The 16,087-nt window shown below is 42.1% G+C and overlaps 1 protein-coding gene across 22 annotated transcripts in view; it reads right to left on the reverse strand.

The window, feature by feature from the left end:
• Positions 1-16,087, reverse strand: part of ZBTB20 (zinc finger and BTB domain containing 20) — a 473,219-nt gene that overhangs the window by 25,991 nt on the left and 431,141 nt on the right. For 14 of the 22 annotated variants that reach the window (XM_039717822.1, XM_039717819.1, XM_039717820.1 and 11 more), the window contains 2 exons: positions 6,956-7,052; positions 103-290 (listed from right to left, as the gene is read on the reverse strand). Coding sequence is in view for 7 of the 22 variants with exons in the window: in XM_039717811.1 (XP_039573745.1) it covers positions 103-290 (188 nt within the window). In the remaining 15 variants the exon portion in view is untranslated. Of the gene's footprint in view, positions 1-102; positions 291-892; positions 1,317-6,955; positions 7,053-16,087 lie in introns of those variants that run through there. The other 8 variants (XM_039717811.1, XM_039717807.1, XM_039717813.1 and 5 more) reach the window with 2 other exon arrangements.

A 16,087-nucleotide genomic window follows, 5' to 3' on the forward strand; every position in this document is an offset into this window, starting at 1 on the left:
GGTCCTTTTTATGACATTACGGGAAGAGCATCCAACTAGAAAACCTGGTGCACAGTAAGGGAGGTGTTTTTAAGAACCCCAGCAGCATGTTGGTGTACTCACAATCAGATGACCCTGTGTGTGCGTGCAGGTTTGTCGGTGAATGTGGAAAGTGGATTAGGGCCAGGTTCAGAGAAGGAACAGCTTCAAGGTTCAGGCAGGGAAGGCCCGGCTTGGCGCTGCATGCACCCGTCTGAGTAATCTCATTCTCCTCAGACGCCTTCTGGTTTTCAGCTGTCTTGGGTTTCTTCCTGAAAATAAACAAAGAGACCTTTGAAGAGACTGACTGCATACTTGGGAAAAGGCATTTTTAGAATCTGTTAAAGATAACTTTCTTCCCCCACCACCACCCCCCTCTCGCCTCTCTTTTCCCTTACAGGGAAGGACGCAGAGAAGACTTTCCTCCATAGTTGTTTGGAAACAAGCTGCTCCTTGTTTTGACTGATGCAAGGGCCCTGAGACTGTGTTACAGCAAATAGGCCAAGCACGAAGCTCCTTATTCTGCCCCTACTGATGACATATAAAATAAAACTCGTCCCAGTAGTTTAGACAGGGTGCCGCTTGACAAATATTAACCAAGGCTGTAGTATTCTGAATAGACAGCTATACAGAAATATAATATAATTGTCTGAAAAGCAAACAAATATGCAAGTTTCAAGTTCAAAACTAATCAGTGCAGAGACTTGCATTGTGAGGAGGCAATTTTGAGGTGCAGAGGTCGTCTAAGTAAAGCATTAAGACTTGGAACCTGAAACAACTGTCTATGAGCATTGAGCACTCAACACCTCCCTCCATCCAGAACCTCCAAGGAATTAAGCCTCAGTGGTACATCAAGCAGGTAGTCAGCCACCACCTTAGCTTCACGGCTGGAGAAGGCGAGGCACCAGGCGAAGCGGCAGGTTTTGAATCACACAGCGAGCACGCCGAACAGGGCAGCGAGCACGCGTCTCACTGTTCCCCCTCCGCCACAGAGGTGCAGGTGCTCCCTCGGTGCTCCCCGAGCCAGGGAGCCGCGCCGCCAGCTCGGGATGCAGCCTCCGGAGGGGACAGTGCTGCCGCGGCCCGGGATGCAGCTGGGGCAGCGGGCAAGCATCGGCTGCTGCCGCCGCATGCTGGAGGGAGAACCGTGGGCACTCGCAGGAGAGCAGCAGGAGCCGGGCAGGCTGGAGCCGTGCCGCTGGAACCTGTCATCGCCTGCCGACCCCCGAGCAGTGCCGGGGCACCCCGGGAGCACGTCCCGCCTGCCGGCAGAGCCCTTTCCACAGGCCTCACGGAGGGCCAGGGCGGGAGCCCCTTCTCCCGGCGCGCCTTTGCCCTCCTGCGTCCCAGCCGGGCCGGGGTTTGAAGGTTGCACCAGCCTCTCCATTCTTAACGCGACCGTCCGGCGCGGAGAGCGCCCAAGCGGCGGGAGGCGAGGAGGGGCAGAGCGGGCCGGCCCTTACATAAAGGCCTTATATAACGGCGGCACGCCCGGCCGGGGGCAGGGCCCGACCCGCCGCCACTGCTTGCGGCGGCCGCCGGGAGGCAGCACCCGCACGGCCCGGCCCGGCCCGGCCCGCGGAGCGGGGAAGAAAATAAGAATAAAAATATAAGTTAAACGGGCCAGAAAGAAAGGAAACAAATCTTTCTCCACCCTTCCTCCCACAAAGCTCCCCCAGGAGGTAGTGGGCGTGGAAGGGATGCCTTGGATCGGCCGAGGGGCAGCAAGAAGCGCCCCGTGGCAGCTGGCCCGGGCTTCGGGGTGCGGCCGGGGAGCTGAGCTGAGCTCTGCAGGTGAACCACGCCAGCGAGGGGGTCACACTGATAACCCCGCGGCTTGTGGCAGCCCTGGTGCCTTTTGGATTACCAGGAGTACAATCTCCACACCACGGGATGGGTGGATGATGTTGCTGCTGTAAACTATAGCTTGTACATGGGCTTGTAAATATATTTTTAAGTACATGGACTGCATATGTTTTGTTTGTGAGAGCCGACATGGATCTTTGGCATGATCCGAATGAACTCTGGCACGCCTTCACACCTCATTTCCAGAACCCAGGACATTCCCATGTGCAGCCAGCATGCACTGGAAAATGCAGGAAATCTGTGCATAAACCAGTGGGTTTTTACAGCATTGCTACCCAAGCAACTTTCAGATAGCACACCTTTTTGGCCAGGGAACAAAGGCTACATGTAGGCTTGGACTCTGGATGCACATGGCAATGAAGTTGCTTGTACCCAGGAGCTGAACTGCTGTATTTAAGGTCTGTTTTCAGCTCAGAGTTAGGCCAAGTTATATGCTTGGAATATAGCCTCTGACTCCAGGTCTATCCACACACAAAGCCGCCTACCCTGGGCAGGAGACTGCTGATATTTGCAGAGTGGGGGCTTAGTCTGAGTAAACAAAACTTGTCAGTCGACTAGCACAGCCATAGTTTTGTTGTTAGACCAAGCAATGACGGATGTTTCATCCCGTGGCTGATCATGCCTGTGCCTGCCAGGCCTTCAAAACTCATTAGGGGGACATGTTAAAAAACACTATAGCAACACCAAGAAGGCTCTGCAAAGCATCCCCTGCTTCTTCCTATCCAAACCCATATATTTTCTACTTTGCTCCTAAGGCTGACACTGTGTTATCAAGATGCTCTTCTGTCATCATTTTTCTGCATTGCAGTCCTGCAGCTTGGTGACTTTTGCTCACTAGGGTGGTAAGAATATAACAGTGGTGCTGACTGGCACTGGAGATGACACCTCTCCTCAGGAGTTAATTTCTCTCACTGTTCAGACATGGGCTGTATGTCACTACCCCCTGAAAAGCATGTAGGCTTTCACAGGAGAGAAGCTAAGGAATCAGCAAAGTCAGCTAAGGATCTAAAGAAAGCTTTTCAGAAAAGAAAAATTCTGGGGACACTGTGATCAAAACTACCTATGAAGAAACCCAAAGCTTTCCAGTCTGCAATGTCCCACTACTGCTGCCAGCAAAGGCAAAGCCACAGCAATCCTGCTGTTATTGTAAGTATATTGCTATTCTTTTGTTCTACCTTATCACCCATACAGAAAGCTCCTATTGCCATGATTGTCACCTATATATTCTAATTAAGTATTCTTACATTCTCTTATATAGTCTACTTCTATTGCTATCTTTTTGCTCTAAGTCTTCACAGGGAGAGTTGTTAAGTACTCAATCAGGTTATGGCATCTCCATCCTTGGAGATTTTCCAAACTTAATTGAACAAGGCCCTGAATAACCTAATCCAGCTTGGAAGTCAGCTCCGCTCTGAGCAGGGAATTGAACTACAGACCTCCAGAGGACCCTTCCAACCTAATTTTTTTTCGGATTGCACACTACTTCTATGAACACTTCCATCAGCAAGCTCTCTAATATATCTCTATGGTCCAGAAGGTAAAAATGACACACTAACTTCGGAAAACTCTGTATTGTTATAGCAATGTCAAAAACCCTGAAAGAACAAGGGTAGGAGCAAGAAAGAAACACATAATAAATATTGTTTGTGGTGTGGAACCTTCTCAAATTACTCCTATTAATGTCCCATCTCTGGACTTCATTGATTTGCAATCCTATGTGATTATTTCTGTAGTAAGGGTTAGTCTACCTTGCTGCTCTAGTTCTTATGACTGTGTTCTCTATATACTGATCTTGGAAAAGAGGTGTTTGCTATTTACTTGTTAGTAAGGGCAATAATTGCCATGTTTGGAATGCAAAAGACTTGGGAATGTGCTCTTGGACCAAGGGGCTCCGTTCTGATCTCTGGTTATCTCCTTCTGTAGGTGCATTCCAAGTACTTTCCAATACTGAACTCATTCTTAACATTATCAGAGGGCCATCATCATCCTTGCTCCTTGTGAAGAATGGCAGAAGGGCAATACAGCAAAGAGATAGCACTTTGGTACATGCACTTGCTGCCCAGAATCCCATAAGCTAGGAACAGAAAATATACTGACTTTCAAAATTTAGAGGGTCCCTGCAGAATTTATATTTGCTACTGATTTACAAGAGATTTATCCAGTTTATTTCTAAACTTTCTACCTACTCTATCACTTTAAATTTTTTATCCTTTGTCCATGTACTTTCCTTTTGTTGGTATACATTTCTGGCATTCCCTTATATTTATTGTGGGGTTTTTTGTTATGTTAATTTTCACCACTTAAAATATATTATCTTCTTTCTTCAGTGTATGCTCTCCAGTACCTAACAGTAGGCTAACTGCCTCCTGTGTCTTTCCTGAACTGAACTGTGTATCAGTACTTGCCAGCTTATATGTAAAGCAAAGGTACCATCACTGCCATCATTTTATTTCTGTTTTCTGTAAGCATCCTCATTGCACTGAGGCATTTGCTCCTTTCCATGTACCTTAACACTGCATTATCACAGAACAAGATCTGAAATGGTGGCCAACTTAAAATGATGCAGCGGCTGCAATGATCTGGGCACTGGCTGTAAACCAGAATTGGCTCATTTCTGTTTCATTTGAAGACAGAATGGGTAATATTTTGGATGTCCTAACCTCAAAGCTATCTAGAAACTAATTACTACCTCTGAGCTTTGGAATGCCTTTAAAACCCCTGCCACACTTCCCCTTTCTTGCTGCCACTCTTGCATACAACTTTCTCTCCCTCAACCCTCCACTTGCTCTCCACAGTTGATTTCATCGCATGTACCTCCCTTGCAACCATTACTTGAGTTTGGAATGAATTTCCCCTGGATGACTTAACACATTCTCACAGTGGGGCCAGCAAACCAGGTCCCTGTCAAAAATAGACAGTGTATGTTGTACTTCTCACACAGCAGCTATAACTAATGCTTGAACCTTCCCTTACAAGGGGAATATCTCTGTGTCCTGCAGAGACATCAGGTTAGCACTGAACAAATTAGCTCAGGTATAGGAACTGATGTAGCTGTGCAGAGCCCACAGCAGCATCCTGGCTCTCAGGGGAAGCTATGATAATGTGACTGCATGAGAATAATACTACATAATGAACAATAATGAGGCAGTTTTCAGCCTGTGAATACAGGGAGGGCTGGGTCACCAACCAGACCTTTGTTCGTCGCATATTAAGCAGCACAGAGGGAACATGCCACAAGGTTGCTGATGTTGTTGTAAGTGCTGCTGCTGGCTTAGTCTGCCCACCCATGTTCTAGGCATTATTTCACCTCTTCACAGCTATGGCATCACCTTATACTAAGTGCCCTCAGGTCAGAGATGCCTGTAGTGTCCAAGCACTGCACTTAACTCACTGGTGCACAGTTAGTTTTTAACCTTAGTAATTCACTGGGGCTGTATAGAATTGAAAAAAAACCAACAACAAAAAAAACCCAACAAAAACCAAAACCTCCAGCTTTTCAAATCCTAAAAATAAGAGTGTGAAAATAGTTCACGTCTGATTTTAAGCAATATTTTCCCTGAGTGTTCTGCTGCACATTCTTCCTCTGCCTGTGTGCGACTAACACAGCTCCTGATATCAGTGCTTATCACTGCCAGTGTTGTGTCTCTTCCAGACATGACATTGACAATACATATTTAGAAACTGACAAAGTAAAGAGAGAGAGATGAGTACAATCACTGAATATAAAAAAAAATAGGCCTGAAAGAACAACAAAAACCCACTAAAAAGTGCTCAGAGACCTCACCCCAAAATTCAGGGCACACTGAGTGCCACAGCTGAGGGTGAAGTTTCCCAAGACAAGCTCCCTTTAAATCACCTGAGCCATCACAGTTTTCCTGCCAGAAGTGTTGCTTTAGTAGTTAAAAGTCCTGCACAGGCTGACTGCCTGAATATTCACACAGCTTCTCTGATAATTTTGCAGCCACATTGATCTTCATGCTGTTGCAGCTACATGACTGGCAGTTTGTTTAAAATCTCTGACTGCAAGTTTGTGTCATGCAATGGAAAACACAAACTTCTGAAAACATCGCCATAAAATGTAATATGAAAGAGAAATCCCAGCAGAACACTGCAAAGCAAGAATGGGAGGCACAGAGAACTGACAAGAGAGACCCAATGTTCTAGTGCAATAAAAGCCTGGAAAATTTAATCAACACAGAAAAGTAAAATAAACTTGAAAATCCCTTACAGGAGACTGATTAACATAATTAAATTAAACTCAGAGATTAAGTTAAAGTAAGATTGAAATTTGCTGGGTCCTTTTCAGGCCTGAGGTAGGGTTTATATGGCCCAAAATTTGTCCATTTAATCTATCTAAACGACAAGTCTCATGAGAGTTGGGTCCAGAGCTTGCCTGACTTGTAACATCAGAGTATCTCAGCTATGCTAACACTGTGACAATACTGACAATTACTGACAATTGATCAAAAGAATTCAGAACTATTATATTTATGGGGGATAAAGTACAAATATCAGGCAAGTGGTCATTTCAGAGCATAATAAAACCACAATGCAAAGTCAGAATTCTCTCAGGCAACTTTAACAATGTAATCCAGCCAAATCGTAATGGCCTTAATTCATAAATGTGTCAGGATCCAGAATGAACAGTGTAAACCTTTAAGAAGTTGCAGTAGATTCCATCTGTATTGCCTGAAACACCAATGAGAGGAAAGGTGTCTCATTAAAAAGTAATAAGAATAAAAAAGAAGATAAACACTGCAAAGACAAACATGGATGAACCAACTAGAACAGCACGAACTAGAGCAATAAGTAGGGAGAACCTGCCAAAGTAAAAAATACAAGCAGATCAAACCAGGCATTGCTGAACTATGCTGTGAGGCTATGACTTAAATATTTAACAGTTTTTTACTGACATACTTTTTGCCCACATATTTCCTTGCAAATTTCAAAAGCAAAACTAAGTTTACCCTCATCAGTAAGGCTCACAGGTGCTGCAGTTTGTTTTTGTTTTTGTAAGATGTCTTTTTTTTGCTGAACAAGAAGTCTTTTATAAGAGATAAAATATACTTACAGTGGTTTCCAAATGGTATCACTCTTCAGGTAAATTACTCCAAGCCTTGGACCTAGTGCAGACGTTCATTGGGGCAGGGAACAGAGAGAGGCTGTGTCTGTACCAGGAAGAATCAAAAGGAAAGGTCAGGGGGAAATAATAATTATTTACTGAGAGCAAGAAAACTCGCTACAACTCTAACTGGCATTCTGTGTTGTGAGTACAGCTGGCTGCAGCCAGGTATTGCTGAATTCCTACTTCAATCCCTCCAGCCCTGGCTGCAAATGACCTCAGAGTCAGTCCCGTTATCCCAGTCTGCCCATGCAACCTAATCCGGTGAAGCAAGGAGGAGAGGGACGAAAGGGCTATCAGCAGGATTCCTTCTGAGAAGTTGCTCACACCAGTGGCATGGAGCACTGATGGAGAGCTAGCACAAACCTGGCACTCAAATGCATCTCATCAGAACAACAAGGCCAGTCCTGTTTCAAGCAGCAACAAACACTTCCTCAGGACTGAAAGACAGGAAAAGGAAGGAAAGAATTCTCCTTCATGTCTTTTGCTGTCTTTACATCACAAAAAGCATGGCTCATATCAAAGCAGAAACCCCACTTTTCTCTCATCAGCCACCTGGTCTACTGCAGTGACACCAGGGAAGTAACTTATTGCCAGCCTTGCAGGAAAGGTTCAGCTCAGCAGCAGTTTTATCTCTGAAATCCTCTGAGCTAAAGAGATAGTTGGAACCAATGGACTGAGATAGGAAGGAATCCACAGAAAAATCACTGCTCCAATAGATGGTGATTTCACCATCCAGATCTAAGTTTTTGGGAGTATTTACATTTTTGGGGGACTTGAATCCCTCTCTAAACTAAGAGAACTCCTCCTTTGCTAGCTTCTTATTATCCTTTGGTGGCTCACTGTGGGTATGCTGAGAATATGTCTGAAGTTGATGTCCAGGAACAGAATTAAATCCTGCTCACTTCACTTACATAAAGAACTCTTGACACACCAGCATATTCAGTCCTGTCCACAGTAAAGCCACTGGTGTTACTTCCATGAAAAAATGGTCTTGCCTACTCTGAGCAGACCAGAGAAGCAGATATTTGTTTTATCAAAGAAATCAAGAAGGTGAATGAAAAATGGTAAGAGATGTAATTGTTATTTCACAGGTAGCTAATGTCACTGTGCGAGTTGGAATTTATGTCTGATAAAGCAACACAAAGAAACCCCACTGTTCATGCAGTAGGAACACTCCAATGAGCACCAACAGACACAATGAGGGATTTTAGATGACACTGTAATAATGTACTTCACAAAATATACATTCAGTTTTATGTTCAATTCACACATTTTGTAATGCTGATGTTTCTTAGTGACTCGGATATATACTAAATTCTGATTTCAACAGGCTATTTGAAATCTGGCAGCTACATTTTACAGGGGCTCAAGCAAACATTTTCTTTGATTCCAGTTTTTTTTTTTTTTTTTTTTTTTTAGGTTCTTCCCTCTTGGAATCTGCTTTGAATTGCAAATTAAGTAAATTCAAACACACACACACAAAAAATATACAGCTTAGCCTGAACCTCTGAGTTTCACCAGGGTTTGGGAGGAGAACCACATACATCAGGTTAGTTTGAAATAATTACATAAAATAGTGACACTTTTGACCAGAACCAAGGATTGAATTTCAAAGGTGCAGTAATGCCCAAGGATTCTGTAGATTTAAGTCCTTGCTAACACTCAGCATGGCTTACTTTCAAGCTCTCCTTCCCACCTTCATATATGCCCCACCTGTTCTGATAACGCTGACCTTGCTTCTTACATCCACTTTGCACACATCAGTCTGTCTTTTATCTGGCTATTGCTCACCTTTTTAAGGCATAAATCCCATGTGCCTTAGAGACTGCCTAGTACTTCAGATAATGTGCATGTTTAACTTGTACTAGAACAGAAAAATCACAGGATCAGGTCTTTAGTCTTTACTTCAGCAGAGCTCCTGCTCACTTCACTCCTAATTTCACACAAGAGAAGCCTAAGAACTGCATGTACTAATCCTGCATATTTTGTCACCTCTCTTTTTGTGTCATTATTGCTCTTCCAATCTCTGGGATCCCAATCCAAGTGGCTCTCTTTTGTAGCACTGCCTAGCACTCAATCTGGCTTCCCATCAAGGGTCAGGCAGACAAGTTGTTAGAGATGGGCTGTTGGAAGTCTTCGACAAAATGTGGGCTCAAAAATCTCTGTGAAAGGCAATACTTAAAATATCTTCCTTTTTCTCCATGTTTTTTGCTATGGCCTGGGAAGATATCTCTCTTTCTTCCAGTGTGATGAGCATAAAGCACTGAGATCCTCAGCAGTTGTTAGGCACTTTTTAAGTACATAAAATCAACAAAGCTGATGGTACTTCTTAAGTCACTGGTATTGCAACAGAGAGTGAAATATTCCAAATTTTATAAAAGACTTAATTTGACTTTGGAAAAATTAGAAGAAAGGATCTTTGACCATAAGAAGATTGGGCAAAAAGAGAGACAAGCAGGACAACAGAGGAATGGGATGTGTGACATTGGGTTAAGTAACTTCTCCCCTGTGTACCTGGGCTCTTCTATCCAGAAAAGGAAAGCATTATATTTCTGTTCCATGGGGTACTGTGTGCTTAATTAAGATTTTGGAGGATAAATGTTCTGCATGAATGCATTCCAGAAATGCAGACTTTATTACTTAAATATTCCCACTAATGATAGTAACTTGGGCATTTTATATATGCTCACTTTTATTCCACCTTGCTCTTTCCGAGTTTTATCTGGTAATTTAGAGGGTGTGAGGAACATTATTTGTATCAGTGTTTTTATTAAAGAAGGTCCATTTTATGAGAGTAGTGATGTACTACAGATTGTGATTTAAGATGTACACTTTTATACTGACTTCAGTGCAGTTGCAATGGGCATAAAGTCAGGAGAAAATGTGGTGCTTTACATAATAATGCTGATGATTAATGGGCTCCTGGACCACAACTCTATAGTCTGAGTTATGGTCCAGATCCTCCTTCTCCCTCCTGAAATTTCTGTCTTGACCCTTTCATCTCTTGTTAGCTACCTTTCCAGGGCTGTTCATTAATCAGCACCATTGATCTGATGTGGTTTGTCATATTGTATTACCTAAAACACACAGAAGCAAGCCTTGGCCTCACTCTGCTCTTTACACAACACACAATCATATTTCCTTTAACAGATGACTTAAATATTATAAACATCAACTTACTGCTGTTGCTTTGTCCTGAAATTGGCTTTTTCTAGATTAGTTCCCTGCAGGATATTTCTTTCTGTCACCCTGGATGTACTTCTGTCTGCTCAGAGACACCATCAAACACATTGAGTATTCCCTGCTTGTTAGGAGCACTCCTATGTCTGACCAGCAAGGGACAATCAGCAAAACAACTCCTCTTTGCTTGAGACCTGGTACCACAATCTTGTTACTTTTTTTAGTGATTCCTAATCAAGCAGACTCAAGTTTTTAGTTAACTGCTATTTATTTTATTCTTGCAACAGTCTTTTCCCTGGTATCATCAGAATGCTTCCTTCTGCCTTTCCTCTGATCCCCAGTAATGAAAAAATTAAAAGGGAAGCTTCTTGTGAGCTTATTTCTGATTACTCTTATTTACTGTGCTGGAACAGTGCTGTCTATCATGAGGCAATGGAAAGTAACTCACAAGTACCTCGAAAGTTAGCATGTCTGATCTTAATGCACATATTGTATAGCTCTCTTGAGTCAGGTGGGTTGAGTTTTAATCGATGCTTTCACAGTCATATATTTTCAGACTGGGCTGTCTAGGCTAAATTCAATTCTTTTTGGTCACTTTTTCTCTCTGGGAGTAGCATTTTGGATTAAATTCTTAAAGCCAAAACAAGAGGGAGGAGATGAAAACAGCAGTGTTAGCCATCAACGAACACAATTCAAGAATCAACTTTCTGCATAAAGTGGGTTATTCCAGATATATTTTAATGTTTATAGGAGAAAGTACATTGTCTGACTAGGTCTGACTAGGGCATTTACACTGTATGAACAAAGTTAGGCCATTGGCTACCTGTAGGTGGATATCCAACCCCAATGTCTTAGAGATCAATACAGACTGAGATATAAAAGCCACTGTTCCAGCAGAGGCCAGAACTTGAGCCAAAAAGCTGACAAAAATTTAGCAAAACAGGACATGTATGAGAAGGCCATAAGCACAGGTTTTTCACAGTAGTCAAGATTTTATTTCCAAGAGGAAATGGCTAATTTCTGTATTCTACTGGGAATGCTGTATGTCCACTATCAGTATGGCCTAAAAATCAGAAATTAATTTGTTAATGGATTAGACATTTACAGAAAGACTGTTTAAAGAGGCTGGACTGCTCTAGCCTGGTAAAGGCCAATTTCCCACAGGACATATTTGCAATAGCACTTGAGAAAAAAAAATCTCTCCCTGAAGTCCCAGAGGTACTTACTGAAATCCAGAATAGCAGGAAAGTCTGCATTGTAGGAAAGTCTACATTATATTCCCACTTTTTCACTCACAGGCCCTCTATCACCTGTCTGCATCTGTTTCTTTTCCCCTTCTTTCAGAGCTTTTTATCTGATACTATAGAATTTCACTGCTCTTAAGCTGCAGTTCTTAAGTTTGATTTTGGCACTTGGAATAGTCATTTTCGAGGTGTCACTTTTGTTCTGTTGATTCTTCTGATATTTCTTTCTATTTGCAAGCAGTACTCTCATGTAGCACCTAACCATGCCTAAGAGTTCGGGTCGAAAAGGATGACTCTTCTCCTTCTGACTTTCCACTTCCCATGCCAAATCCCCTCCTACGTGGGGCAGTTGTACAAGGCCTCAGCCCAGAACATTCTCTCTCATTTAAGATCTGAGTGCTGCCTATTATCCGCTAATGAATATCTCGTCATGCTCAGTGTGTTTGGTGTGTAAATTCCACACCTGCGGGTGTGGCAGGTGCCCAAGCAAAACATGTGCTGCTCTCTTGGCTGCTCCTCGCAGGGGGCGGAGCAGGATAAAACCATGCTTGGCAATGTTAAGCAACTGTTTGGACTTTGCACACTTTTTGATTTGAAATGAAGATAACTGCTACTTGGAAGAGGAAACTAAATCTAAGTAGTTGGTAGGCCTAATCAGAGCAGGAGCTGGTCACCAAAACCCCTAATGTAGCATTCAGCTAATTGTTCAAATGAATACAAAAATGCGTGATGCCAGACTGAACCATAGCATTGTGTCAGAGCACTTTTCCCATGAGGTAACATGAATAAACAGTATTGTACACATACATAGATATATACATATAAGTAACCATATATTTATGTATGTATGTAGAGTTACATGCATGATCATTATTTTAAAATTATCTTGTTCTGGCAGAACATTGCTGGGTATAAAACATGGAGTTCTGTGTATTCCTACTTTGGAGCCTTCACAGTTTTATCTGAATGCTGAGTGAAACCATGTAATTTTCAAAGCAGTTCATTAAAGTGGAGTGTGACTGAGGCAAACAGGTAAAGTCCTAATTTTATTGATGTTGGTGTGGAATATGGAGTAAATAATCTGTGCTCAGTGGAACTACACCTACATAACCTTTCCTGGGAACAGACTGATTTGTGGGTAGTGCTTGTATACTGCAAGTGTTGTTGAATCTTGAGTGCTACTTTTCTACAGATACTTAGTATTAATAGAAGCAGTTTGAGGGTATAAACAGCCTCAGGCATTTATGGGCTGATGCTGTAGGTTGCAAGGCATCAGCATTATGGCATGAAACTCAAAAAGATTCATGGGAGGGGAACAAGTAAGAGGTTCGGGTTTTGAAGCCATGAACATTCAGGATGGTCAGTGCAATCAGAATATTGTCTTGTTAACAAGGTGGCACTTGGACAACATAACCCTGCCTTAAACAAGATTCTCACAAAACTAAAAGTATAGTTGTGCTGCAATTAATACCAATGTTTCTGAAGCTGAAATATGAATTGCCATCACTGCAATCACCAGAGACAAAGAAAATGTGGAGAAATTAAATTGTTACAGTAATATATCCGCCTAAGCTACTGCTTTGGCTAGATGAGCCAGATTAGCTCATGACAGATGAGCTTCATGAACATTTCATTGCCAAGGAACCCTGTCAAAATATTGGTGATTTCTCTGAATCTGTTCAACATCATGGAGATGTCAAACGAAATCTGAAAGGACATTATTTTTCAGGAAGAACAAAAACAATGAAAGCATACGAAGAAAATGAGCTGAGTTTCTTCCTCCTCCCCTACACATTGCTTTGGTTTCATTAAATGCTGTCCTGCCAAATACTTTGGCATAAACCCTGAAACCCTTTACTCCCATAGATACTGGTGAATTGTAGAAAGTACTGAATGTCCTCAAAGATCTCCCTGTTTCAGTAACCAGGTTTTCAAACAGACTGTGTATTTTGACCGAGGTGCAGAGACCGTGTAATCTCAGCACATAACAATTTAATCAAGATTTACACCATTGACACTGGTTCTGCCATACTCCCATCCTTCCTTGTCACAGTGGTACAGCACTTGATGCATCAATGTCTGGCCACCAAACCTGTGGTTCTTATGCTGAAAGATGGTCTCAGTCACAAGTCAGAAGTACCCTTTCATAATATGCAACATGATACAAAATTGTAAGTGATAAAAGTAATAAAATACTGTTTTTTCCATGGTGTGTTTCTTGTGGAAACTATGAGATACTCTTGACATTAATTAAAGATAGAATTCCATGTAGGACAGTGGAAATTTCAGCTATAAATTTCAATAGATTTGACCCATTTGTCACAGGACTATCCCCTTCAAGGCAAACTAAGATCTAAAAATTTCTCTGATGCATCTGGTTTTCTCAAGCACCAAGAGCCAGGTTATCAAACAGATAAACAGAAAAACTGAGTACCTCCCTTCCTCCCAAAAAAACCTTAGCATTTTCATGATAGAATTCCTTCCTGTCTCTGAGCTTTCATCATGTGACTTGTTTTATAAGGAGATGAAAATGCTTGCATGATTTTTATCTGCCTTCATTAGAGGAAAATTTATATTAAAAATCACATTTGCATGGATTCTGAGGGGCAAAGTCTGAGACAAGGAATCTTTTCCTTACGTTTTAACATTTTTACCACCACTGCCCGAATGCTGAGCTAAACAACTGTGTTACTGTCAGTTATAAAAAAATTTAAATTATTTAATGTTTTTTTGTTTTGTTTTGGATGACTGTCTCCATCTCTGAAGATTTCCCTTGCCAGTCATTCATGAAAGAGTCAGTAACCAACACAGTGAAAAGACTAGGTAAAAAGTACCACAAACGTGTTTTCCCATACCATTCTTCCTGTGTGTTTGCTGCCTCTGGCCTCAAACTGTACAAATGAAAGCTTGTTTGATTTATGTCAAAAACTATATATAAAATATCACACGGGATCCACAGAGAAACCGAGTCACTCTGGGCTTTAGTTTCATTATCCATTGAGGAATAACTGACTACAGCCTTGGAGTACATAGAACTGATCAAAGCGCTTGCTTCCTCACAAGCAAAGAGAAAACCACTGCAGATTTCCTGTTTCATGCTTCAGTGCCAAAACACAATGAAAAAGTTCTAGATGAGCATGTGAATTATTCTAAAACATTGCTCAATCAAATCTGATAGTTATGCACATTTGTGAAACTCATCATTTGAAATGTCAAGTCACTGACAGCAGTGTGTCCTGAGGTGTGATGTATATTTGTGATAATTATTTGCTTTTTAAAGTTATGTATCATCTGCATCAAACCAGGATTTTTCTTAAGTGTGCCTGAAATGTAGAGATGTCAGTGCCAGTTGCGTTATTCAGATCTGGGTTGTAAACACCCTGTGCCAGGAAAACACAGAGTCAGGATATGACTACAATGCCATTTTTAAGATACTCTGAGTTATTTTTCACTATTCTCTTAAAAATGTATGTGGTGTGGATGATGGAGAATGATTACTAACATTAATAATAGCTGAAGTGACTTCTGTGCAGTATATGCAGCAAGATGCATTAAGGAAAATAACACAGCAATAATTGTTATTCTTACTTCAGTATTAGCAAATGATACTCTTGGGATTTATCGTAATTCAGTATTAAGCTCTCTTCTGTGGCTTTTAGAGGCCTCTTCTCTGGTCATTTCAAAACTTTTTTGAATGAAACTGAAGGCAGTTGGCTGTGTTGTTGGATAAGTTCTGCTAACGTAGGAAGGCTGTTTCCTGAGTGCTAAAAAGACCATTTGCAAATCTTCAGCATCTTTTTCCTTGACAGCAGAAGTTACTGTGCAGAATGGTTTAGATGATGCTGAAATTAAATTTTATAGGAGATCCACAATATTCCAAGAGGAGGCATGATAGGGAATGGCAGTGACTTGAGGGGACCTGGTAGCAACTTCCCCACCTTTAATTTCTGGAAAGTGACTCTGTAAATAGGCATCCCACCAGTGTCTGTCTGAACTCAAATTTTTTTCGTATCAGGAAAGAAATTCTGTGAGAAGGTGATTTGAGTTTTTGATTGCAGACAATCTGGCAGCTACCTTACTCCTGCTATTTTGTGACAGAAAATCTTACAAGAAGATGGCCCAGATGAACAGAAATTATGAGGGTGCTTGCAGATATTCTGATTTCTGCCACGATCGGCAAGAAGTACCATAGGAGATGGATCAGGAATCTTAGCTGTAGGGGAGCTTAGAGCTATTCTAGTTCAATCAGATTTCACAATTTGCTCTAATGAAGAGTGCTGGCAGAAGTTCAAAGCTACTCCAGGTCTTGACTCTCCCTCCACATTACTATAAAAATGCCTGTAGAAGTGTTAACTGCAGAGGAGCCAAAAGTTGTTTTGGTTCCAGTCTTTCCCAGCAGGAGTAACTGAGAAAATAGAGTAGGAGTGCTAGTTCTGCTCACAGCTCCCTCAGCCTCCTGCAGAACACAGAGACGTTGTGGGGAACACGGCAAAGTGTGACCGGTGCTGTCACCCCTCACAACTTCTGCAGCCTCAGCCATGCTCTGCAAACACCAACAGTACGGATGCACTGGCTAAGTAACTCCAGAACTCTTTTGGAATTAGCATCAACCTCCACAGCTGATAACCTGAAGTCTGTCTGCAAGCAGAAGGTA

Source organism: Passer montanus, unplaced genomic scaffold (genome assembly GCF_014805655.1).
Source record: "Passer montanus isolate IOZ18808 unplaced genomic scaffold, ASM1480565v1 scaffold39, whole genome shotgun sequence".
NCBI classification, from domain to species: Eukaryota; Metazoa; Chordata; class Aves; order Passeriformes; family Passeridae; genus Passer; species Passer montanus.